General features: G+C 45.2%; 1 protein-coding gene across 2 annotated transcripts in view; it reads left to right on the top strand.

Moving 5' to 3' along the window:
- SLC7A8 (solute carrier family 7 member 8) overlaps window positions 1-26,200 on the top strand; it is a 51,442-nt gene that overhangs the window by 14,197 nt on the left and 11,045 nt on the right. Inside the window, exons 2-4 of one of the 2 annotated variants that reach the window (XM_036263848.1) lie at window positions 5,573-5,777; window positions 6,995-7,146; window positions 24,488-24,613. In XM_036263848.1, coding sequence (XP_036119741.1) covers window positions 5,573-5,777; window positions 6,995-7,146; window positions 24,488-24,613 — 483 coding nt within the window. Of the gene's footprint in view, window positions 1-5,572; window positions 5,778-6,994; window positions 7,147-18,297; window positions 18,409-24,487; window positions 24,614-26,200 lie in introns of those variants that run through there. The other variant, XM_036263856.1, reaches the window with a different exon arrangement.

The following is a 26,200-nucleotide window of genomic DNA, read 5'->3' as shown; positions in this document are numbered from 1 at the left end:
CCTTTCATCAAGAAAGTTTCAGAGTCTAGGTGGAAGCCCTTTCCCAGTTTTCCTTTTTCAAAGCCACCCTAGAAAAGTCTCTTTTAGACATTGTCCAAGTGTGTGTTGTGCAATTTCTAGAGGAGAGGCAATGTGGGATAGATGAGGAGATCCCTGGCCAGGAGTCCAAGGCCTTGGCCTCTCATCCAGGCTTTGTACATATGCAGTATGTGACTCAGATCAAGTCTCCTCACCTCTCCTCACCTCTGTCTTCACAAAACTAGATAAGAATGATAGTACCGCCCAGCCGGTGTGGCTTAATGGTTGAACATTGACCCATGCACCAAGAAGTTGCCAGTTCAATTCCCAGTCAGGGCACATGCCCAGGTTGTGGGCCAAATCCCCAGTGGGGGCATGCAGAAGGCGGCCAATTGATGTTCTTTTTCATCGATGTTTCCATCACGCTCTCTCTAAAATCAATAAAGAAAAAGAAAAAAAAATGATAGTACCGCCTTGGCTGTTTGGCTGAGAGGTCAGAGCATCAGCCTGAGGACCAAAGGGTCACAGATTCAATTCCCAGTCAAGAGCACATGCCTGGGTTGCAGGTTTGATCCCCAGCCCCTGTCTGGGTTGTGTGGGAGGTGACCAACCCTCTCTCTCTTTCACTCTATCTAAAAAAATCAGTGGAAAAATATCCTCAGGTGAGGATTAACAAAAAAATATATTAAATAAAAATTTAAAAATAAAATAAATGGTCTAATTAAAAAAAAAAAGAATGATAGTGCTTGACCTATGCTCCTAAGAAAGTAGTTATGAGAGTCTAGTAAGGTGATGGATGTGGATGATTTGTAAATCACCACTGAAGGTGGTCTTGCCATAGAGGGAAGGAATCAGATCTGTGTTCCAATTTCAAATAAGCATCTTCTGTGAACCATTCTCATTGCCTGTAGAGTGGAGCATGTAAAACTGACTATTTTCGCCTGGCCGGTGTGGCTCAGTGGTTGAGCGTCAACCCCATGCACTAAGAGGTCACTGGTTTGATTTCCAGTCAGAGCACATGCCCAGGTTGTGGTCCTGATCCCCAATGGGGGGCATGCAGGAGGTGGCCAATCAATGTTCTCTCTCATCAATGTTTCTCTCTCTCTCTCCTTCTTCCTCCCTCTCTAATATTAATAAAGAAAAAAAATTTTTTTAAACAAAAAACTGACTGTTTTCAGGGAAAAGTTTGAATCTGTGACAGAAGACTTAGGTTCTAATCCAGTTGCTGCTAACTCACTCTGTGATTTAGGCAAATAACTACCTCTCTGAGTCTCAGTTTCTTCATCCATAAAATAGGAATAATACCTCCCTCGTTTTCCCCACTTGGAAAATGGGAATTATAGTTGCCCTTTTTTCTCCCCCTGCAAATGGAGATGGTAATAATAGCCAGTCTACTCTCAGCAGTGAAATAACTGGATTGCTTTACTCGTTTGCCTGCAGTATACACTTGACATATTTCACAGGATTTGGAGGTTCCGAAGAAACAGGAGTATGAAATTGCTCTGTGCAGATAAGTTCTAGATTGATATCAGACATCTCTCATTTGGTAAATATTTATGGAGTGTCTACTACATGACATTTCATGAGCGAGGGAAAGCAATATGGTTCCTATTCTCATGGAGCTTACAATCTAGGGGGGAGATAAATATTAATCAAGTAATTACACTAAAAGTTGATATAATAGGCATTACTCTTGAGTAAAAGTAATGTAGACATTCTTTCAGCTCCAGAACATAGCTGTGCTGTGAGTGACATTCCTTTCCCTGCAGAAGATCCAGAGGCTGTTAAGGTGGAGGAAATATTACCCAATTCTGGTTTTCTAGGTAGCGGCTTCCTAGAATCTGGAAGAGGCATTCCTTTCCTTTCTGTTCCATAGCATAAGTCAAAGATATTTTTAGCTTTTATCTTTGGAATTTCAATTTGGTCAAAATTAATATTGTTGGAGGGAGGGGGAGAACCCAATTTTTATAAAATGAAGATCTTGTCTCAATGCTAACCTATTGCGACTCTCACCATCACTCCAGAAGCTCGATGGAAAGACATGTTATCCAAGAAATACAGTAAGAGGAGCAAGAAGTGGTCAGACCCTGCAGTGGGCTGCTGGTGTTACACATCCCGCCTTCCAGCGGCTCCCTCCACTGGAACAAGGGAAGAAGCATACACTCTAGAAATGTCAGTGTGAGCCAGAGAACAGAATGCTTACTGAGTCCCATTGCAAAATTTGTTTTCCCAGAACCTTTAGTGGAACATTAACACTATTCATACTTGAGAAGATGGGATCTTTTCTTTCTTCTTCTTTTTTTTTGGGGGGGTTAATATTCACGCAAGGATATTTTTCCATTGAGTGGAAGAGAGGGAGGGAGAGAGAGGGAGAGAGAAACATCAATATAAGAGAGACACATCAATTGTTTGCCTCCGAACGCCCCTGAACAACAATGACTGGGGCCAGGGATCAAACCTGCAACCCACACATGTGCCCTTGACTGGGAATCGAACCCATGACCCTTCTGTCCAAGGGCCAACACTAACTGCTGAGCCGAACAGGCCAGGGCAAGATGGGATCTTTTCAATAACATCATTCTCACTTGCACCTTGCAGCAGCCATTCCTGGCGCTGAGAAATGCCTACTTGTTCCCCAGCTTCCCTTTCAGCATCTTAAAGACCAAAGTCAAACCTTATTTTTCTCCTGTATTGATTGCTTCTTTAACCTCTTGAGCTAATTTTTTTTTTACCCCTAGTTATATTGCTCTCTTCTTGGCTGGCTTTGAAATGCCCTACAGATCATTCTACTGATAAATACCTGCTGGGCAAAGAATTTATTATCATCTTTCAGGGCTTGTTCTCAGTTCCCAGCAGCACATTTAGTTTGCCAGTTGATGAGTCACTTGACAGGGTGACTGAGTCTTGAGTCTTGGGATACTAGTGCCTTTTAATATCCATTAATCCATCATTCATGCAAAGCACATATAGGGATAGTCTAGACCCCTTCCCTCTCCCATTAGTCATTTCACACCGCAACATTTTAGTTTGAAAAGGAGCAGCTTAGTTTGCATCCTAGAGGAATAGGACATTATTGGTTTTTAGAATATAAATATTCTTTCTTCCCTTTGGCTGAAATATCTGGATACATGGCCTGGGATTAAAAACTGAATTTTGGTTTAGAAGTAAGTTTCAGGACTGGATTGAGGATGGGTTATGGCTAAGGTCTGAAAGATTTTTTTTGTTTTGTTTTGAATCTGCCCAAGGATATTTTTTCCATTGATTTTTAGAGAGAGTGGAAGGAAAGGAGGGAGGAAGAGAGAGAGAAACACTGATCAGTTGCCTCTTGCATGCACCTTGACCAGGGCTGATGGTCGAGCCTGCAACCCAAGTATGTGCCCTGACTGGAAATCGAACCCACGACCTTCCAGTGCATGAGACAATGCAATACCCATTGAGCCACACTGGCTGGGCTGAAAGACTATTCTTGAAAGCTGAGCATAAAATTCTATAATCTGCATCTGGTTCAACCCAGTACAAGTTTCAAACCACTAAAGAGATATGGTGGGAATTTTAGATGTCCTCAGAACACTGTCAAATTCAACTGGCCCTTAATACTCCATCTAGCTCTGCATTTCTACCTGGATTTGCCTAGCCTCTGCTTCTTCACTCAGGCCTTTAGTGGTGCAGCTGGGGTGGGGCTCGAAGAGAGCTTTCAAAGCATCTGTCCAGGGATCCTGATCCCATCTTGAATAATAAGAAATAGACAAAAGAAAGCTTGGGAAGGAGCAGGTCAGTCACTTCCCCCACACTCCTACTCCTCCCCTGCCCAATACACACATCGCCAGCTGTTCAGTCCTTGCTGCTGGCCTCACTTTTCTGGAGAGACAGGCTCTTGCGTAGAGAAGCAGAAGCAGATTAGTGGAGAGAATGCTGGATTAAGCATCAGGAGACTGACTTCTAGCTCCAATTTTACCCATCAGTAGCTGCGGCATTTAGAGACAGCCACTTAACCTCTCTTGGTTTCTTAGTTTGTAAAATAGAGAAACACCTAAGCCCTGGCCAGAGAGCTCAGTTGGTTAGAGCATCTTCCCAATACACCAAGATTACAGGTTTGATCCCTTGTCAGGGCACATACAGGAAGCAACCAATGAATGCATAAATAAGTGGGACAATAAGTGGATGTTTCTCTCTCTCTCTCCCCCTTCCTTTCTCTAAAATCAATAAATTTAAAAATGTAAAAAACAACAAAATCCTGTTCTCTTTATAAAATAAAATAGAAAAATACCTGCCTTTCCTCGTCTTCCTGAATTCCATAGGTTGTTGTGAGGGTCACATGAAACAGTGGAGGAGAATGATCTTTGGAGGAATATAGTGCTGAGGCTTTGCATGGATTGCACTCCTACAAACCACTGCCAAAGAACTAGGACTGTTTTTATTTTTTTTTTTTGTTTGTTTTGTTTTTATCCTCACCCGAGGATATTTTTCCATTTTTTTGTACAGATAGAGTGGGAGGGAGAGAGAGAGAGAGAGAGAGAGAGAAACATCGACGTGAAGGGACACATCGAGTGGCTGCCACCCGCACGACCAACCAGGGCCGGGGACAAACTGCAACCGAAGTACGTGCCCTTAGCGGGAACCGAACCCGGGTCTCTCCGGACCGCAGGCCAACACTCTAACCGCTGAGCCAAACTGGCCAGGGCTAGGACTGTTTTTATAGGGTTGTTTCCTGTTTCTCTCCAAAGGTGGGGCAATTGTGTCTGGGGTAGAGGCCAGCCTCCAGGAGTGCTGTCCACACTCAAGGGTCTAGAAAACCCCCAGTCATGTGATATGGCCACAGTCTGTCCCTTTGGCTCACTTTTGAAGCTAACTGGCAGCTGGTCTCTGACAACATCCCATTTTTCCAGCCCTGTCGTTTCCAGCCAGTCTTAAGACTTTTGTCACCTTGGTCCTGGCCGGTTTGGCTCAGCGGTTAGAGTGTTGGCCTGCAGTCCAGAGAGACCTGGGTTCAGTTCCCGCTAAGGGCATGTACCTCGGTTGCAGTTTGTCCCCGGCCCTGGTTGGGTCGTGCGGGTGGCAGCCACTTGATGTGTCCCTTTCACGTCAATGTTTCTCTTTCTCTCTCTCCTTCCCACTCTGTCTGAACAAAAAAATGGAAAAATGTCCTCGGGTGAGGATAAAAAATAAAAAAAAGACTTTTGTCACCTTGGATAGACCATATGAAGTCCAGTCAGAGGATCCTGAGGTTCAATACCTATGCCAGCACTTATTACTGTGTGGATGTGGGCAATACACTTGGTGTCTCTGAGACTCAGTTTCCTCCTCTGTAACATGGGAGAAATTATATCTGACTCCATAGGCTTGTCCTAAGGATTAAAGAAGACATGTAGAGTACCTGACCACATTCCTGGTCTCTAAATGCCTATTATCTGCTCCTCTTTCCCTGCTTCTAAGAGGAATCACCTCTGCCTGAAGGTGATTCACGTAACCCAAAGGTATTTTAGAATCAGATCAGAGACCTAATCTGGTCCTGCTTCTTGTGTTGATACTACTATCTCCCTGGTGCCTCATGCAGGAAACATCATTGGCTCTGGAATCTTCGTTTCACCGAAGGGTGTGCTGGAGAATGCTGGCTCCGTGGGCCTCGCTCTTATCATCTGGATGGTGACGGGTCTTATTACAGCTGTGGGAGCCCTTTGCTATGCTGAGCTTGGGGTCACCATCCCCAAATCTGGAGGTGACTACTCCTACGTCAAGGACATCTTTGGAGGACTGGCTGGGTAAGAGGTTCTACAGAGACCTGAGTGGTCTAGGAAGCCAAGGCTGGGGGTCGCCAACGTGCTGAGGAGAGCTAGAGAATGGGATTCCTCTTTTGTCTTCATGTCATGCTTGCTAGTGAGGCCTTGTGTCCTCTTGATGCTTGTGAGAGGAACCAAGTTGTAGTTTGAATCTCTGTTGGCCTTAGTGGGCAAAATTCTATAAGTGAGAACAAATACAGTGATACCTCGGTTCTCGAACATAATTCGTTCCAGGAGGACAGTCGAGAACCGAATTGTTCGAGAACCGAAGCAATGAAACCAATAGGAAAGCGTGACTCCACAAAGCCTGACTCTCTCTCTGCACTCACACTGATGACGCAAGCAAGGCGCGCTGGGCCGAATGAACGCCATTCGGCTCAACTCGGTTCATCTCGGAAGTTCGAGTTCCAAATATTTGTTCGGATTCCGAGACAAAAGTTTCTCGAATCTCCTGGTCGAATACCGATTTGGTCGAAAACCGAGGCGTTTGAGAACCGAGGTATCACTGTATGATAACTCTGACTGGAGATTTCAAGGAAAAGCACTTCACAAAACAGAGCCCTTTTATCTTGACAAATGAGAGTGACCACCTAAGAGACAGAGGTACTCTCTTCTCACATTACCATGGATAATAGCCTCCCTCTAGAGCCAGGCTCTGATCTTGAATTTCCCCAGCTTTCGCAGCCCTGCTGCTGAAGAACTCAACCCCCACCCAGTGGGCCAAGCATGTGGAGGACACTTCCACCAAAAACACCTTCTCAATGCCTCCCCTGGCCGTTGCTCAAGTGGCCACACCTTTAGCATGTCCTGGCTTTTAAAATTCTGAGGTTGCAAATTTTCTTTTCCACCGTTGGATGCTGGGGGCCAGAATAGTAAAGAAGAGACAATGAAAGGAGAGCGAAGAGTGAAAGAATGCCAAGATGTGTGTTAATACTAGTTGAAACTTAACTCTTCATCATTAAACCATTTTATCATCATTGCAGAGGGCTGGGTGTCTCATTTCAGGGGGCACTGGGCTCCTTAGCATCTTGGAAACAAAAAAGGAAATGCATCTCTTTAGCCCACCTGCCTCTCCTAATGCTGCCCCATGACTTGCCCAGGCTTCCCCTGATGACTTCTGAATTCCTGCCATGCTTTCAGTGGGGGTGAGGGGTCTCCATTGCTGTCTTGGGTCAAGTCCTGTCCTGTTTCCCCTTCAGGTTCCTGAGGCTATGGATTGCTGTGCTGGTGATTTACCCCACCAATCAGGCTGTCATCGCCCTCACCTTCTCCAACTACGTGCTACAGCCACTCTTCCCCACCTGCTTTCCCCCAGAGTCTGGCCTCCGACTCCTGGCTGCCATCTGCCTACGTAAGTGCCATTTGGGCCTTGCTCTCAGGATAGCCTCTTTTAGTCTTCCTAGTGGTCGCCATGTCTCTGCTTCTTCTTCCTCTCTCTCTTTCTTTTCTTCACTCTTTTACTTTTTTCCTACCTGTGTGCTTTGGATGAATGAATTCTGCATACAATTACCTGGTGTTAAAAAAAAGAAGAAACGTAAGTAGCTGCTCAAAGGCACAGTAATCTTCATTGGCAGCGTTCTTTATACAAAGCACTTTCACTTATATGATCTGATATGAGCAAATGACAAGCTGAGCAGTATTATCATTTTTCTTAGTACAGATAAGGAAAGGGAGCCAAACAGTGACTCACCCAAAATGGCAGGGCCTGAGTGGAACCCTGGTGTCCTGAGTCCTTCTCTTCCCAGCACACACATTGTTCTGAAGACTCCTGCTGCCCATAGGAAGATTTTTCTGGCATTGTCCACCTCTACCTCAACCTGGCAGCTCACATCTTAAAACTCTTTGGATGGAGAGTGTAGAGATGTGAGTTGGGGGGAAATAAATGAATTGTTTGTGGTTCCTTGATAAGATTTCTGTCTAACTGGGGAGAAAAGCCATATAGAAAGATTCTGTGGTTAGGATTCAATTGCAATAAAAAGTCAAGGAAGGGAGAAAGATTTCTGTCAGCTGGAATAGGTTAGAGAGGCTTCATAGAGAAGTTTTCCAACCTATATTTCTAGGAAGTTTCAACATTTTTGTTGTTGTTGTTAATCCTCACCTGAGGATATGTTTCCATTGATTTTAGAGAGAGTGAAAGGGAGGAAAACAGAGAGAGAGAGAGAGACATTGATTGGTTGTCTCTTGCACGACCCCCAACCAGGGCCGGGGATCGAACCTGTAACCCAGGTATATACGTGCCCTTGACCAGAATCAAACTCGAGACCCTTTGGTCCTCGGGCCGTCACTCTAACCACTGAGCAAAGCTGGCCAGGGTGGAAATCTCAGCATTTAATCTCTGATATCAAGCATCTCAATGGATTGGGGGTATTTTACATCTTTCAAACAAAAACTAATTTATACAGTAATATTTAGATCTTTCAGAAGCTCTGCTTCTAGAGTTAGCTCAGTCTCTGCCTTCCCATACCTTCCAACACACATTTAGCTGGGGATAGTGACTACCCTGGCCACACCCTTTCCCAGGTCTTAACACTCTCCTTCTGTCATGCTGGTGGGATGGGGCAGGAGGGATAACTCACCCATGCCAAAGCTCTCATAGGACAGCCAGCTGGGCCCCAAGTGGTGGTCTCCTTGGCAAGTGTGCCCTCTTTGGCAGTGATGTTCAGTCCTGGGATGGACCCCTATCTTCAAGCAAGTGGTACTGTGGGGCCAAGACAGTTGTTTGATCAGGCCTGCTCATGGATCTAGAGAGGCTTGTGGGCTCCAGAACCAGGCTGCTGGAGACTGCATCTCAGTACCACTTTCTAACTGCTATGAGTGCTTGGCAAAGCAACCCCCACCCACCCCACAGTAGAGTGTGGTTGCAAGGACTGAATGAGACAGTTGGGCACCTTGTGGCCCAGCCATTAGTCAATGAAGGTGGTCAGTGAGGGTAGTCACTCGGTCCTTATTTGCTAGCTGGATCTAGAGCTAGAAGAGGTGGGGGAGGGGGAAGAAGGCGTGGGAATGCAAAAGAGTTGCTATTTCTGCCTTCAGACAGGCTAATGGGAGTTAGAAGGGGGACCACATGAGTGCTGGCTACTGCTATTTCAGTGTCTCGTGCACACAGACACTGCTTCCTCTTTCCTGCTGATGCTGCTCAAGTGTCTCAGACAAGAGGCTACCTTTACCCTCCAACCAGAAATCGAGACTCCTGAGGCTGTTCAGGCCATTCCCTGAGAAACCAGGCCACTGCAGGGAGTTCTCTGAGCAGCTGGACCCCACCGCTTCCTTTGCGTTCCCCAAACCCATCGAGGGTAGCTGACGATTTCGCAAAGACCTTCTGGAGTAATATAGCCTAGCATATATCCCCTTAGGGCAGAGAGGTACAAACCCTCCCAAGAGATGAGAATTGCTCCTGCCGATAGCCCAGTTCCAGAAAGACAGGTTTGTATGTGGTTCCTTCAGCAGCCTACACCTCATCAGGACACTGTGAGCACCAAGCCAGGAGGAATTTAGAAACTCTAATGACAAAAATGATAAGATCTTCCCTTCTCCTGATTCCTGACATCAAAGGTTCAAGAAAGCTTATCTGGCCTGTCCTCTGCCTTCTAAGTAGAACTGCAAAGAAATTATGAACAGCCTAACAGAAGTCTGTCTTGCCCTCCAGAGATAGGAATTTTTCAATGTCCTTAAGATATGTGTTCAAATACTTTTCCACCTTCATAAAAAGAAAGGATTTCTTAAACCCAAACTTATCCCTCCTGATTTCCTTGGGGAAAATGCAAAACAGTTCCTCATTTCACCTTGTGCACTACCCGTGACCTTCCAGATGTGAAGGCCATGTAGAGTCCCCAACTTATCTCTCCACAGGGGTGCCCATGGCCACTGGCTGTAGCCACACACCCACTCTTTCTCACCAGACACTCCCAGATACTTTGAGTCTGTGTGCAAAGGTTCTGATTTCTGGATCATTGAGTACTTTTTTTAGGGAGGGGGAGCCCACTTTTACAGGCCTCTCAAATAATCTCTTAAGGTATCCAGTAAAATAAATCAGAACCGGGCTGTCAGGAAGGCTTAATGGAGTCTATCTGTCATTAAATGCTGATATATTTTATTCCAGCACCCCTCTCACCACCATCCAGCCTCACCCCATCCTCCTAGCAAGTGCCAGGCAAGCCAACAGTATAGAATAGGCCCAGTGTTCCCTGGCAGTAGAGCCGAGATTGGCCCAGTCCAGCCATATTCTTAAGAGAAGCAGTAGAGAGCTTGGGGGTGGTCTGAATGTACTGCTATAAGAAGCTCTGCTTTCTGCTGTGTCATTTTGGCATGCTGGTGTGTAATGGAGGGCATCGGGTTGAGGGAGCTGGAGGACTGGGCAGGAGCTCAGCGGGGAGAATCCGTGTAGCAAAGCCCCTGGCTGGGGTTTGCTGTTGGAGAGAGGAGATGAGGTCAAATGTGGTTCCATGGGGCGTTATTAAAATAGATCAGATGAAAAATGATGGTAGACGAGCCTGATGGGGGTGGAGAGGCAGAAAGAAACTGCTGTAACTGGCTTGCCTGCTTGGAGTCTGGAGCGGGTGTGGAGGAGAGGAGAGGGAGAGAGAGAAGGAACTGCGGATTTGGATCAGGCTTATGCAACTGCAGCTGCCACTTTGAGTTATTTTATGATTTAGGTCAAAGCTGATTATTCACTGCTGAGTCAGCAGAATGTTCCTAGCCACCAGCCAGTAAAAAAAAGAAAGTGCTTTACGTTTTAATTAAATGAAATGCCTTTCTCCCTTCTCCAGAGCAAGCATATTAGTGGGAGGAGCGAGTTAGGAAGGAGGGGAACGGGTGTTAAAACTTTGTTTGGGTGCCATCTTTTATGATTTATTTGTGTTTCTTTTATTTTGTATTTCATAAGTAAATAATTATATTCTCTAAGTAAAGGACAATCCCCTTATCTTCACCCCTCTCTCCTGCCCAGGAGTCTTGGTAACAGTGGGTGGGTATCCTTACAGTTCTAAATAAAATGCATCTAGTGATGTACGGATCTGGGTATACAGACATCCATGTTGATAGGTTATTTCTGCAGCTTGCTTTTTTATCGTGTAGCTGCCTCTTTTGGCCATTACCTAAGTTTCTGGTTATAAACAAAGTGGTCCCAGTGACACAGAGGAGCACAGGTATTCTGGGGTCCCCCACTTGAGCTTCTTGCTTCCTAAAACTGGGTTTTCCTTTGGGATGTTTGTACCTCCTCTGTTGGGGACCAGACCACCTTTCACTCAGGCAGCTTCCTGGCCTCCTTCCTCTCTTTGGGGACTGAAGTCACGTCCAGTATCTGAAGCAGATTTTTTTCTTCTCGTTCAAGTTCCCCTCTTGTCTCTTAATGCCTTATGCTAAAGAAGTTTCTCTTCTTTCCCACCCCGAAGAGAACAGAGTATTGTGCATGAGTTTCATAAGTAAAAATGCTTCTTATCTTGTTTTCTATCTCTTTACTGAGATTCCTAATAAGCTAGTTTTCCAGGACTTCAGATTTTTTTCTTCTTCAGGACTTCACTGTATACATTGCTTTTAGCCCTGAGTTGCTCAGCAATTCCTCTACAGAAAGAATAGGGGACTGCAAGAAAGTTTCCAGGTGCTCGATACAAGATGCTGTGATAGATAAACTTATGTGTGCTGGTTTGCGTGTCTCTTGCAAATTAATCCCTTGACATCAGAGGATTCCACAGTCTTTCCTAACATCTAAACCCCATAATCTCGGTTCATTTTCCTTTGAGGCTTCATACTCTCGAGCCCCAAACTTCTCATCCCTGGGCACTAAACGTATTGCCTCAGATGCCTGGGCAGCACTATCTTCCTGCCCTTCCCTCATCCCCAGAGAGTTCTTTGGGTGTCTCATCAGCCTTATATACATATATAAATCAGGACAAATTCAGACTGGCCTAGATTTGATTCCCATATATCTAAGCCCCCTTTTTTCTGTACATCTTCTAACTAGCCAACATTTAAAATATAAATGTATTAAAAATCTCTTGGTTTTTACACAATAATCAATTTGACTAAAATCCCATTTATTATTATTATAATGCGTTAAGATAAAAATTACTTTGTAAATGGATTTTCTAGAAAAAAAAAGTAAAGAAACTGCAAATCCAACAGTTAATTACCATATTGAATTCCTACACTGAGGTGAGACGGGGCATTATTTATACAGTCTTGGAAGAGATTAAAGACTAGTGAAGAGATTAGTGCACAAACACATAATTACAATACAAAAGGTGCTTCAAAATTGGGAGAGGTGTGTTAGGGAAGGCTCCCAGATTGAACTAAATCTTGAAAGGCAAGTAGGTAGGTTCTAGATCAGCGGTTCTCAACCTGTGGATCTTGACCTCTGAGGGTTGAACGACCCTTTCACAGGGGTCACCTAAGACCATCAGAAAACACATATTTCCCATGGCGATTCATAACAGTAGCAAAATTACAGTTATGAAGTATCAACAAAAATAATTTTATCGTTGGGGGTCACCACACATGAAGAACTATATTAAAGGGTTGTGGCATTAGGAAGGTTGAGAACCACTGCTTTATTTTTTTTTATTTTTTTTATCCTCACCCGAGGATATTTTTCCATTTTTTGTACAGATAGAGTGGGAGGGAGAGAGAGGAAGGGAGAGAGAGAGAGAAACATCAATGTGAAGGGACACATCGAGTGGCTGCCACCCGCACGACCAACCAGGGCCGGGGACAAACTGCAACCGAAGTACGTGCCCTTAGCGGGAACCGAACCCGGGTCTCTCGGGACCTCAGGCCGAGGCTCTAACCGCTGAGCCAAACTGGCCAGGGCGAGAACCACTGCTTTAGATGGACATAAAAAAGAACAGCCAGGTAGAGGGAAGGACACAGCAAGACTTGGGCTCAAGAGAGAAATGGCCTGTTGGAGAGAAGTACTTTTGAGTGGGTGGAGCCAAGGAGAGGGACCAGAAATGAGGCTGAAGAGGTGAGCAGGAACCAAACCTTGAAGGATCCTGTACATCATGCAGAAGAGAGCAGACTTCATCCAAGGGATGGGGAACCACTGAAGGATTTTGAGGAGTAACAAGATTAGGTTCACATTTGAGTGAAGAAAAGACCATGAGATGATAAGTTAGCAGGCTAAGGATTTGTCCAGGCCAGAGAGGTAGTAGCCTAAAATAAAAACAAAGGTACAAGGAGAAGAAAACAAAAATGATTCAGGAGTAGAATCAGCTGGCCATGTTGATTGATTGACTACTAAGAGAAAGGAATCTATTTTATCTACAAATCAAAATGAAGTAAGTTTCAACTAATTGTCTTCAACGTTTGCGATAAGCTGTTATGTGGTTTCTGTGCTTCTACCTTCCACGTCCACTCCAAAGCCCTGAAGATCAGTGAACAGGTCTTTGGTTGGAAGTCTTTCTCAGGGTGGTTACATCAGAATGCTGCTCAAAAGTCTGCTCTAGAGTAATATAACTTAGGGGTTGGGACTCTCAAGAAGCATTATATAAACGAGAATCACAATACTTTGTTCATTCAATAAATATTTATCAAGAGCCCAGGATGTGCCCTGACCGGTTTGGCTCAGAGATTAGAGCGTGAGCCCAAGGACCAAAGAGCCCAGGATGTGCTAGATACTCTTCTTGGCACAGGGGATACAGCAACGAACCAGAAAATGTTCCTTCTCATCTGCAGCAGCAGCAGAAAATTAAGCCTTTTGTCTTAAGTGTTTACTGAGTCCACTTGTGTGTCTTTTATGGGTACTGCAGGGTACAGGATCATTCAGTCATTATCAAGTATTCAAATATCTGTTCTGCTCCAGACACTGTGTTAGGCATGAGAATACTTAGGAACCCTCAGTCCAATGGATGCTTATGACAGTTACACAGGAAATTTCAGTTCCAAGTGGTAAGTTCCTCCAAGAGGACAATATTCAGGGACTTGGACGTAACAGAAATGGTGGCCCTCTGGGAAAGCTCCAGGTAGTTCTGGATAGCCACAGCATAGACTAGGAGGTAAGAAATGTAGACAGCCCGGCCAGAGTGACTCAGAGGATTGAGTGTTGCCCCATGGACTGAGAGGTCCCAGTTCTATTCCCAGTCAGGGCACATGCCTGGGTTTCGGGCTCCATCCCCAGTAGGGGGTGTGCAGGAGGTAGCCAATTGGTGTTTCTCTCTCATATCCATGTTTCTATCTCTCTCTCCCTTCCTTTCTCTCTAAAAAAATCAATAAAAAACGTATTTTTTTTTTAGAAAGAAATAAATGTAGACAGAAGTGAAGACCCAGACATGAAGGGCCTTATGGGCCATGCTAGAGAGATTGGGCTTTACTCTAAGAGCAATGGGAAGGTATTAACGGGCTTCAAACAGAGGACTGATATTATCATATTTATATTTTAGAAGAATCTTGGCTGAAAGGGTAAAGGATGGAGTGCAGAGAGGAATAACTGGCAAGGAGACCAGTTACAGTGTGGTTACAGAAATCCAGGTTAGAGATGACCAGTATGTGAATTAGAGGTGGGGCAGTAGAAGTGGAGACAGTGTACAGTTGACCCTTGAATAACACGGGTTTGACTTATGTGGGTCTACTTATGTGTGGATTTTTTTTCCAATAAATACATAGTTGGGCCTCAATATCCCCAGGTTTCACGTCCATGGATTCAACCAACCTTGGATCAAAAACAGTATTTTTGCCCTGGCCAGTTTGGTTTAGCAGTTAGAGCATTAGCCCCTGGGACCAAAGAGTTTCGGGTTTGATTCTGGTCAAGGATACATATCTCAGTCCTGGCCCTGGTCAGGGTCATGTGGGAGGCAACCAATCGATGTGTCTCTCTTGCATCGATGTTTCTTTCTCTCTCTCTCTCACTCTATCTGAACATAAATGGAAAAATATCCTCGGTGAGATTGAAAACAAACAAAAAAAACCAGTATTTTTATTTCGTGGTTGTGAATCTGTGGATGCAGAGAGCTGGCTGTGTGCATTGTTTTACACCATTTTACATAAGGGACTTGAGCATCCCTGGGTTTTGGTTTGGGAGGTGGGGTCCTAGAACCAACCACCCTTGGATACCCAAGGAGAACTGTAGTTAAGTTTCTGGAGAGACAAAAGTAAAATGCAGATTTTCAACTGCAAAGGGGGGTGGGGGTGGGATTGGTGCCCCTGACCCCTATGTTGTTCAAGGGTCAACTGTGTTTGGTATCTACAAGTAGAAATAGCGGGATTTGGTAATTAATGGTGAGAGAGTCATGGATGGCACATTCTTTTTGGAATACAGGTGAAATAGATCAAGAAAATCACTGGATCATATTTTCATGTCTTTTCAGTGGTGTGGTTCAGACTGGGTTGAGTTGGCTCCTCTGTCTTTGCCTCTATTCTATTCACTCTCTAATACTTAAGCTTTGTTGCTGACACTTGAGGGAAGGTATCCCTTATGCTTTGGGACTTCATGCCTATAACGGCAGAGTAAACACCCATTTGGTGCTATTTCACTTCCTCCCTGCCCTATATGGCCTTTGGAGTATTCCTCGTGCATGTTGCCCTGACAATGAAGGTATCTCCGTTGCCTTCATCTTACATTTCTGTAAGAGCAATTCAGTCTTGAGCTCCAGTAAGTTGAACAACTATTGGTACAGTGCTTTTTAGTTTATACATCATAGTAAACAGTTACAAAGATCACAGAGAATTGAAAAATGGAGATCTTATTCCCTTGAAATCCACTGGTGTTGGACACCTCTGTCCACTAGTCAAAATCCAATCTATTTTCAGATTAGGATCTACCTGAGAAGTCGGAGTCTTCTTTTTAGTTTTAGTATACTTCAATTCCTGGTCCAGATCATCTCCTCTTTCCTGGCTTCCCATAGTGTCTCTTCTGGTCTCCAGCTTTTACTGTCAAACTGGAATTCTGCTGTTCAAAGGGTATACAGAGCCCAAGTGTTGGATACTGGGGAATGAAGAGCTTATTCCTGAGAACGTGTCCACCCCTGCTTGGAAAAATTATGAATGAGATTGAGGTTCCCTGAAACAGTTTTTCTGCAGTCCAGCTTCTACCAGTATGGAAACAACTTGCTGACTTTTTCCAACCAGCCTAGAAGCTTAAATTCTCCACTGGCCTTTTGTTGCTGACTCTCAAGGATCACTCCTCACCCTCCAGAGGAAATCACCCATCAATTGTATATGGTAAACTTTTAAGGGTTAATGTGACACACCAATTTATATCACATACCTAGGAACATAGCATCAGAAGCCTAATGGGAGTGCAGCCTAGTGGTACTGGGAGCTTTGGGGAAAAGAAGACAGGGTTAAATTGTTTTGAGAGTTTAGCAAGTTCGAGTACTAGCTGTCCTTGGAATTGGGTTGTAACCAATGTTGATGTAAGAACCTGTAGAGCCCTGGCCGGTTTTCTCAGTGGTTAGAGCATCAGCCAGCGGACCAGAGAGTCCCAGGTTCAGTTCCCACTAAGGGCACATACCTCGGTTGCAGTTTGTCCCTGCCCCCATTGGGGTCGTGTGGGTGGCAACCACTCAGTGTGTCTCACATCAATGTTTCTCACTCTCTTCCCTCCTTTGTTCCTGTTCTGTCTGGAGATAAATGCAAAAATATGAGGATAAAAATAAATCAATAAATAAAAAGAACATGTAGAGCATGTTCATAAAAAGTTATTTGAGTTAAACAGGGGATGCACCTGGAAACCCGATCTCAAAAGACTGAGATAAACGCTCCTGAGAATAACAATTTGCTATTTCTTTTATGCATTTGAGATTAAGGAGGGAAACTAAGGAAGATTACATGAAGATGGGGGAAAGCAAGGCAGGGATTAGATTACAAAGTAGTTCAGATTATGTGCTCATGCATTCGAAGGAGGGGTCTGATAGGGACATTTGAGTGTGTTAACCCAGATGCACAGAAACAATGGACAGGGCTTGCTTAAATCAAAGATAAATCTTTTACTAAAGAAATTATATGCCTGGGGCATGACTACTTACCATGACCTGCCCAGTTAGGAATTTATGATCAGACTACTCTGTGAGGTTACTTTCCCCAGAATCCCCTTTTTTCATCCACACTGACCAGTCTTGGGAATTTTGCATCCATGGACTTTGGTGGATACTAACAGAGCCCACTAAACTTTCCAGTCCATGAACCAACCAGACTTCCCAGGACCCACACCATTTCCCCAAGGCTGAGGATGATAGAGTCAGGTTAGCCCTCACAAGCTCTGTGCAGACCCCTTAGAACCCATTCCATCCCCTTTATTCTGAGTCTGGAAGATAACAGGAATTCTTCAGGCTAAAGCTAGAACAGTAATGAATAGGATTAAAATGGGACTCCCCAAGGTGGCATGGTACACTATGTCGGTCTCCTCTGCTTTTCAGGTGTCCCGTTTTTCTCACCTCCCCCATTCCAGCTCCTGACCCTTGCTTAGCTAATGCTGGAGAGAGAACTATTCAGCTCTTGGAAAATGCTGAGCTGGGTGTTTGGGCTTCTTGGCTGAACTAAGTACTGGATGGTGATTCAGCAAAAACACCATGTCCAGCAACTGGCTCTTGCCATTAGAGGGATCAGGATAAAAAGGAAGGTGCAGAGAGAGCCAGGAAGGGAAGGGGAAGGGGGAGGAGTTTAGCTGGAAGTTTCAGGAAAAGCTGTGTGATTCAGGACCTCCAGAAGCTCACAGCATCTCCGTGCCCCTCCTCCTCTGTTTGTTTGTGGTTGGAGGAGAGAGGCCATTCCAGAAGGCCTAGCACACTTCCTCTTCTTAGAGGGGCTTCTGAGACTTCTCAACAGGTGTCTGTGTTTCAAGACCAAAAGGGCTGGACCAGACAGGCAAGATGTTACTGTAATGTGTGTGGTAGGCCAGATCTATTTCAAAGCCTATTTATGGACCTAACAGAAGCTGGGATCAAAGCTTAGTTTATTACAGCGAAGGGCTACTTTGATCTTTTTGGTTGCTGTTGCTTTGTTTTGTTTTTGTTTTTCACCAGTCAAGTTATATACACATACAATAAATAATACCAACCTTTGTTTTCAGGTAGGCAGAGACTTGAGACTTTATAAGGCGGCTCCTCGCCCCATATGAAAATGTCTTGGCCCTACACTAGCAGGGAAGGATTCTAGGAAGCTGGCTCTGTGTTCACAGTCCTACCGCAAATTTCTCCCATCCTTTCTGAGGAAAGAGCTCAGGCTGACCTGCGTGGGCAGAACTGGAAACTTATCAGAGGCTTGGGTTGCCTGCGTAAGAACTCAAGCAGGGCTCCGTGTTTTCTTTGCCTATCAGTGCCTTTTGGCAGCCGGCACTGGGTGCCTCCTAGATCTGGCAACGGTGAGGCAAGTCAACCCAGAGCAGCCTTTCCACAATTAGAAACACGTGCCCAGTTCCTTCCAAGAGCAAGAGAGGCGGCCAAGGAGCCCGGTCCAGCCTATCACAGAGCGGAGCGTCGCCACACCCCTTCCCCTTCCCATGCCCCCCGCAGGCTGGGTGCTCATCCTCGGCTCCAGCGTGGGTGCCGGAGGGCTGGTCGGAGGGGTGCCGGAGGGCTGGTCGGAGGGGGACCACCTCGCCCCTTTTGCTCCAGGTCCAGAGGGAGGGAGTCAGGGGAAGCTGGCCAGAGCGTGGCAGAAAGAGAAGTGCACACCGCAGCAAAAGGTGAGATAGAAACCTACACCCTGCCAGGCACATGACCAGGTGAAATTTACTGCTGTTTGGGAGGGCTGAGGAGCTCCATCCCAGAAAGGTGCTTATTTTAACGTTATGGAAAGGAACAGGCTGTTCTGATTTACACAAAGTGGTGTCACTAGTTCTGCTTTTCAGCAGCTGCCTGCTTAGTACATGCCATCTTTATTTTTTGTGTCCTGGCCCCTTCTCTCTCTGTTCTCCTCAAGCTCTCTTTCTCCTTCTCCCTCCCTCCTTCCTCCCTGTTATTGTTTCTCATGCTCACTCTTTTCTCTTCTTCACCATCTGTCTTCATCCTTCCTCCTGCCTGTTTTCTCTTTTCTGAAAAGACAAGGAGAGGCCTGGTTTTGGAAATTCTAAAGGAAAACAAGGCTTTCCAAGTTCCCTCCATCCAGCCCACTCCTGAGAAAGGGGCAAGACCGAGAAATACAAATGGAGTTCCTGGAGTTCCAGGGAACATGTGATGATGACATTGAAAGGGCCCAAGAGAGAGGACATAGGCAGAGAGACAAATCTGCCTTACCGGAAATTACTCTCTAAAACTCTGGGGATGATAGATACGACTCTCTCTCGTGGTTTCTGAGGAGTAGTCATCTTAGTCGTCCCCCTGTTGCCACATTGGCATCTTACACCCTGCTGCCCAGAGAGCAACCTGGCCAGTATCCTCAGGTAACAGAATTGGAGCCCCAAGGGGCACTATCAGCAGTGACCATGGGCACCACTGACAGGAGCAGGGTGTGGAAGAGTTGGGATGTTATCATGTGGTGTGAAAATTTGCCAACTAAATCAGCACATTGGTGAGCTCACTTGCACTGCCCCCCTCGCAGAGATCCCCACCACTTCCCTCCACTCGGTGTCTTGCAAGGCCTGTGGACAGGGACTCTGGGATCTTGATATGTGCTGCTTGGTTGCTCTTTAAAAGCTTTTCTTTTTCAGGGTATGGATGCACCCTGCTTTCTGGTCTGTCTGCATGGTGTCTGGCCCTGTACTAGTGTCCTTTTGTTGCTGGAACAACTTACCATAAATTTAATGGCTTAAAACTACTTAGAGCCCTGACCGGTTTGGCTCAGCAGTTGGAGCCTCAGCCTGCAGACCAGAGAGTCCTGGGTTCGGTTCCCACTAGGGGCACATACAAAAAAAACTACATAGACTTATTCTTATCGTTCTGGAGGTCAGAAGTCCTAAGTTCAAGGTGTCAGCAAAGCTGTGTTCCTTCTGGAGGCTCCAGAAAGAATTGTTTCTTTGCCTTTTCCAGCTTCTAGAGGTCCCCTACGTTCTTTGGCTCATGGCCCTTTCTTCCATCTTCAAAGCCAGCAGAGTGGCATCTTCAAATCTTCCTTTCTCCCTCTTTGATCTCTGTTTTAGTCATCATATCTCCTTTTCTAACTCTGACCCTCCTGCCTTCTTCTTAAAGGGCTCTTATGATTACATCGAGCCCAGTCAATATCCCCATCTGAAAATCCCGAATTTAGTCACATTTGCAGAATTTTTTACATTATGTAAGGTAACATATTAACAAGATTAAGGTGTTGACATTTTTGGCCTCTCCCCATGAGTCCTGCTGTTATTGTCAAAGGGAAGAAGTAAAGAAGAGGCTTCTGTGACTCCCCAGACATCAGAGTCTGAGGATCAGAGCCGAGAGGGGGCCAGGAACGCCTTCTCTGCAGGAAGCAGGAGCTTGCCCACCCCCTCCACTGTGGACACATTCCAGGATCTGCATTGTCATCCATCTGAGAAGAACTCTGCGTTTCTCTGCCAATCCTGCAGCTTTCCCACAGGCAGGAAACACTGAGCCCACCTCTCCTACTTGGCAGTTGAAAGGCCCTGGCTCTGGGCAGGGCATGAGACTACTCCGGCCTGCCTCATTTTTTGTATCCCCCCTGTCACCTTGACATTACGCTTTTCAAACTGGGCAGATTAAGTTAAGTAACCAACCCCTGACTTCAGCATCTTCTTGACAGTCTTTTCACCTTTTTTTTTTTTTTTTTTAAGCTAGGAAACAAAGAAGAAAAGGCCTAAGAAATACAGATAAGCCTGGGCTTCCAAAGAGGGCCTTTAGAGAAGCAGCAACCACCCCCACAGCCAGATTACAATGGATAAGAACCAGAGTTTTATGCCTTTTTATTATTTTGTCCAGCTGGGCCAAAATGATAAAATTCTCCCTATTGCTAGGATCTCCCCATTGCTAGGATCTCCCCTTCCTTTAGGAAGCATCTCTGGTTCCCCTGGGCCGAGTTAGGGACTCCTCATGGACACCCGCTGTCTTCCAGGAAAACTCTACCATTACTACATCATTGTGTGATCATGTTTTAGCTCACCCATCTCCCCTCTTACAGTGTCAACTTCCTAGGGGCAAGGAGTTGAGTCTTCTTTATGACTCCCCCACTTACTAGAGTGCGTAGCAGGTGTAGGCCCTTTGTAGATGACAGCTGCATGGATGGATGAAAACCCTCACATTGCAAGCTGCAGTGGCCACTGGTCCCCATCTACATGTGGCTTCCCTGAGGTCACTGTATCTCAAGCATACAGAATTCACGGTCTGGCTGTGAAGAGAGGGAACATAGCCATCAGCAACAGAAAGGGGTGCTGGATAGCAGATGGGCAGAGGCAGGACGCCTGAGCAGGGCAGAGGCTTGGCAAGTATTGCCTTCGCTCACTGACCTTTCCTCTCTGGATGGAGGCTCAGGTTTCAGCCTGCTGTGAGGGAAACTGTCCTGTGGTACTAGGAGACTGAAAGTACCCTCTTTTCCTTCAGTCACATGCTGTGACGGCCTAACTGTGGGTGCAAGGTCACACAAGGCCTGCAGCCATGATTCCAAGGAGATCAGTGTCACAGGCAGCCTGTCTCCTGCCTCGTTCTCAGGAATTCTCTTTTTATTTCTGAAAGGTCCCTGTAAAGGGGGGAGATGAAATATTAGTCAAGGATTAGGCTCTTGTGAAGTTGTGGAGATGAGCTCAGGCAGGACAGAAGACACACACCTCAAGTTCATTTGACAAATGTCCCTTCCTTCAAACACCTCTGATCCCCCAGGATACTGTGGAGCTGACCTTTTGAAGGAGTCTTTCTGGCTGCCTTAACAAGGAGATGACTTTGTGTTTTCTGTCCCATCACACAGGGAAGTAGCCACATTCCCTCTCCTACTTAGTTATCCTGCTCTGTCCTTATTTTCCTCCACACACTTTCCTGATACATCCCTACTGTCTCTCTCTTCCCCTTGGTGGAGGGTAATTTCATTCTCTGCCCTTTGTTCTAGAATCCTTACCGATCCCTGAGCCGCATGGGTTTTGTGTTCTAATCTTCCTTTCTTTCCTAAGTCAGGTTCCTTTATCTTTTAGTCATTATTGCTTGTGTCTGCAGAACCCCTGGAACCCAGGGGCCCAGACTTGTCCCTAGCATGCCTCGGAGCCCTAGGGAGAAGCCCAGTTGCTGAGAGTGATTTGGGTTGGATTGTTGCCAGGCATGTAATCCTGAAACCCTTATTAAATTGAGTAAGATAAACCAAATGTGTATTTATCAGGACATCTCAGTTTATCTGGAACAGTCGAGTATTTACAACATGTTCTCCCTGTTCAGGTGCTTAAAATCCTTTCTCCAACAACATGTGTTGGTTCTCCTTATATGACACCATCTTGGATAACAGCCCCTCCACAAGTAGTCAAGAGCTTCTACTCTGGAAGTCAAGTTTCCTCTTGATCTTTTGGCTCTGTGAAACCAACTGAGGGTTGCATCTCCTTTTGATAAGTTTCCTGGAGAATGGGGGGATTAGTGTGCTTTGTGAAATGTATAGACTGTGATGAGATTGGAAGGGTAATGAATTGGGGCATTTTCTTTATTCAAGTATCAGATATTTGCTGAGCAGCTACTATTTGCGGGCACCAGTGATATGCCCTGGTATTAAAAATGAAAAAAATCGCCCTGGCGGGTTTGGCTCAGCAGTTGGAGCGTCGGCCTGCAGACCGAGAGTCCCAGGTTCGGTTCCCACTAGGGGCACATACCAGAAAAAAAGAAAAAGAAAAAAATCACAGGAGAGAGAAGGAAACAGATCGTTATGATACAAAGAAATACGTGCCAAAATTAGATATAAATAGAATGGTCTGGGAGGAGAAAGGAGGGACAGACTTTGTTCTCTGTCTGTAAAATGCAGCTGATAAATCTTACCTGGTGGGCACATTGTCAGGAATAAGTAAAATAATAATGACTCACAGAACAGGTGACATTTGAGCTGGATCTTGAAAGATGAGGAATTTGCCAGCTAGAGATGGCTCAGAGGGGAAGGTTAAAGAAGAAGAATAACAGTGGGTCCTTACTTTGCCAAAGTGTTCTCAGAATCAAGTAAGGTTGAAAAATATTTGGAAAGTAAATGCAGTTTCAGGATAAGCTATTGATAGAACTTGATCAGCTGTTTAAGTGAAATCAGAGGCCTGGTTAGCAGCTTGAGGAAAGAGACTTGTGCCCTTGGAGAACTAGGGGGCGTCCTGGTCACTATTTCAGGGGAAGAAGAAGTGAGAGGATTTAATGTCTTTTCCTTTATTCTCAAGCACTTCATAACCACCAGGAGGTTGAGACTCCCACTCCTGTATGAGGGCTCCCATGGGTTACTTAGGGACTGTGACAGTAAAACAGAGTTCCCTTAGGGGCTGTTTCCGTAGTGTAGTGGTTATCATGGTCGTCTAACAGAGTGTCCCTCCATCCTGGCGCTCAGCCTCTGAGCTCTCCTCCAGCCCTGGAGGTTCCACATTGTTGGGATCTCTGTGAGAGCCTATGACTCCTAAGAAAAGAGGCAGATTAAAAGTCCCCCATACCACCCAACAAGATATGGGGATGATGGAAATAAATACAGGAAAACATGTTCAACATTATTAGTCACTAGGGAAATGCAAATCAAAACTACAACGAAATACCACTTAACACCTATTAGAATAGCCAGACTTTTAAAGCCAACAGTAGCAACTGCTGGCAAAGATATAAAGCAACAGAATCTTGCATACATTGCTGGTAGAAATGCAAAATGATGCAGCCACTTTAGAAAACAGTTTGGCAGTGCCTTACAAAGTTTAATATACATTTACCATATAGCCCAGAATCCCACTCCTGGATATTTACTCGAGAGTAATGAAAACCCGATTCAAAGGCCTCTGCAATCTACTTAAAGATTTCTGTGCAAGTGTTTATAGCAGTTTTATTCATAATAGCCCCAAACTGGGAGCAACTCAAATGTCCATCAGCTGCCAAATGGAAAATCAAACTGATACATTCATATAACAGAATATTACTTGACAATAAAAAATAAACTACTAATATATATAGCAACATGAATTATCTCAAAAGCATGATGTTAAGTGAAAGGAGCCAGACACAAAAGGCTACACATTGTATGCTTCCATTTGTGTGACATTCTGGAAAAAGCAAACTATAGGACAGAAATCAAATTAGTGGTTGCCAGTAGGAGTAAGGGAATGATGTCAGAAAAACACAACATACGAGAGAACTTTTTGGACATGTTCTCTACAGAAAATGTGGTAATGATCAAACAGCTGAATACATTTGTCAAATCTCATCAAATTGTGCACTTAGAAAAATGAATTGTATTCTATATGTATTATACTCAGTAAACCTAAGTAACAAAAGATTCCTCTAAATGTCTGTTGCTCCAAAACCAGGCTCAGGAAGATGGCACTGAGGATCCCACCAGGTGCTCAGAGTGCCCCTTGAATATACAATGACTTGAAAACAAAGCCCACACTGGTGCCCTGATCAGCTGCTGCTTCCCCCCCCCCCTAAGCTAGTGCCCACACTTCCATGCCTACTTCTGGCTTCCAGCCCTGGGAAGGGCACATTCTGACCAAGCTCCAATTTATGGCACATAATTTCCAATCATAACCCATTAACCTAGCCAAAGTGTCTGGACATTGGGGCTGAGCTTGCAGGAGATTCGGCTCATCTGCTACAATTCCACTATCAGGAGCAGGGAGCATTTCTGCTTCTGTGCAGAGGGCATCCTGCAGCCTCATCATGGCCCCTGAGGGTATGTTTGGGGGTCTTTCATTTCAGTGCTCCTCACATGGGTCAACTGCTCCAGTGTGCGGTGGGCCACCCGGGTTCAAGACATTTTCACAGCTGGGAAGCTCCTGGCACTGGCCCTGATCATCATCATGGGGGTCGTACAGATCTGCAAAGGTGAGTATCATTGAAACCATGGGGCCCTGCCCAACCTTTCACCCGTTGCGTGTACATACCCCTCCTCATACTGACTTTGGGTGTGAGCACCCTGAGATTTCCCAATTCTGGCCTTAAATTACTTCTCTTCCTCACTTGCTTGACAAAGGGGAAGAGAAACCGTTTTCCACAGGAAGTAGAGCGTGCCCTGCCTGTTAGCAGATTCAGTCTTCCCATGCTGACCTCATGATTCTGAAGACTCTAGATCTCTGAACTCCTATCGCCCCCTTGCCACAATCCCCGGGAAGCTCCCTGCATCTTATATTGTATCTTGTCCATATCTTAAAATGGGGGATGGAGGAAGAGATTTTATATGTTTTTAAATTACTCATAATCTCTACAAGAGAGAGCTCTACATTCCTGGGGCCCCTGCCAACATTCCCCACTGGATTTGGTCCTTTCCAAGCCTGAGTCTGTATTTGGTTTCCATGGGACCCGTAGCACCATGCAGCTCTGCCCAGTGTCACTGCCTCCTGGAGAAAGTCAGATGACAAGCAGGAGACCTCCCACCTGCCCACAAGCCCCAAGGTAGTGTGGGGTGCCTGGATTTTTATTCCAGGAAATATAATTAAGGTTCTGCTATACAAAATGTCCATGATTATATTAATCAGTGGGATTAAGTTCTTTAGCAGGTTATATTGTTTTCAGGAATTTAGACTGAAGGAAATCACTGTGCTATATTTTCAAAAATAAAGTCCCTCTTAATCTTGCCCCAGTGCTTTCTCTTGGTCACTCGACTCTCCATATTTACCATTCCAGTGCTGGGTTACAGGTGGATAAGTAAAGTAGGCAGTTACTCTGTGTCTCATTACAACCTCAGTCAGCAACCTTTCTTGAGGTTACCTCTGTGTGCAGGATACTGTGCTAAGGGCTGGAAAGGAAATTTAAAAACTCTTTGCTGGCCCTGACTGGTTTGGCTCAACAGTTAGAGTATTGACCCTCAGACCAAACGGTTGCGGGTTCAATCCCCAGTCAAGGGCATGTACCTGGGTTGTAGGTTTGATTCCCGGCTCCTGGCAGGGTCATGTGGGAGGCAAACAATTGATATTTGATGTGCCTCTCTCACATTGATGTTTCTCTCTCTCCCTCTCTCTCTCTGTTTCTCCCTCTCCCTCTCCCTTCCTCCCTTCCATTCTATCTAAAAATCAATGGGGAAATATCCTTAGGTGAGGATTAACCAAAAAAAAAAAAGCTCTTTGCTGAAGGACCTCGTTCTCAAAGAATCTATACCATGAAAAGGGAGACCAAACACACACCTTAGAGACAGTTGGAGAGTGACAAAAAAGCAAAACAGGCTTGACTAATATAGCATATGGAAGCTTATGTTTGAATGTTTGTTGTCCTAGATGCCTTTTTCATGAAAAATACAAACTTAAATATCAGAGAAAGTGGTCAGGAGGCTGTAAAGGGTTCTAATCCTGCCTCTCCAAATCCCAGCTCTGCTTTACCCTTCTAGTCCCCCAAGTGACCCTGCCCTCCCAGTGACCTTCCTCTGGCCTTTCCTTCCAAGTACCTTTGCCTTGTGAAAAAAAAAAAAGAACATTCAGA

Source organism: Molossus molossus, unplaced genomic scaffold (genome assembly GCF_014108415.1).
Source record: "Molossus molossus isolate mMolMol1 unplaced genomic scaffold, mMolMol1.p scaffold_m16_p_1, whole genome shotgun sequence".
Taxonomy (NCBI): domain Eukaryota; kingdom Metazoa; phylum Chordata; class Mammalia; order Chiroptera; family Molossidae; genus Molossus; species Molossus molossus.
Note: the sequence above shows the minus strand (reverse complement) of the source record. Positions and strands in the feature narration are given on the sequence as shown.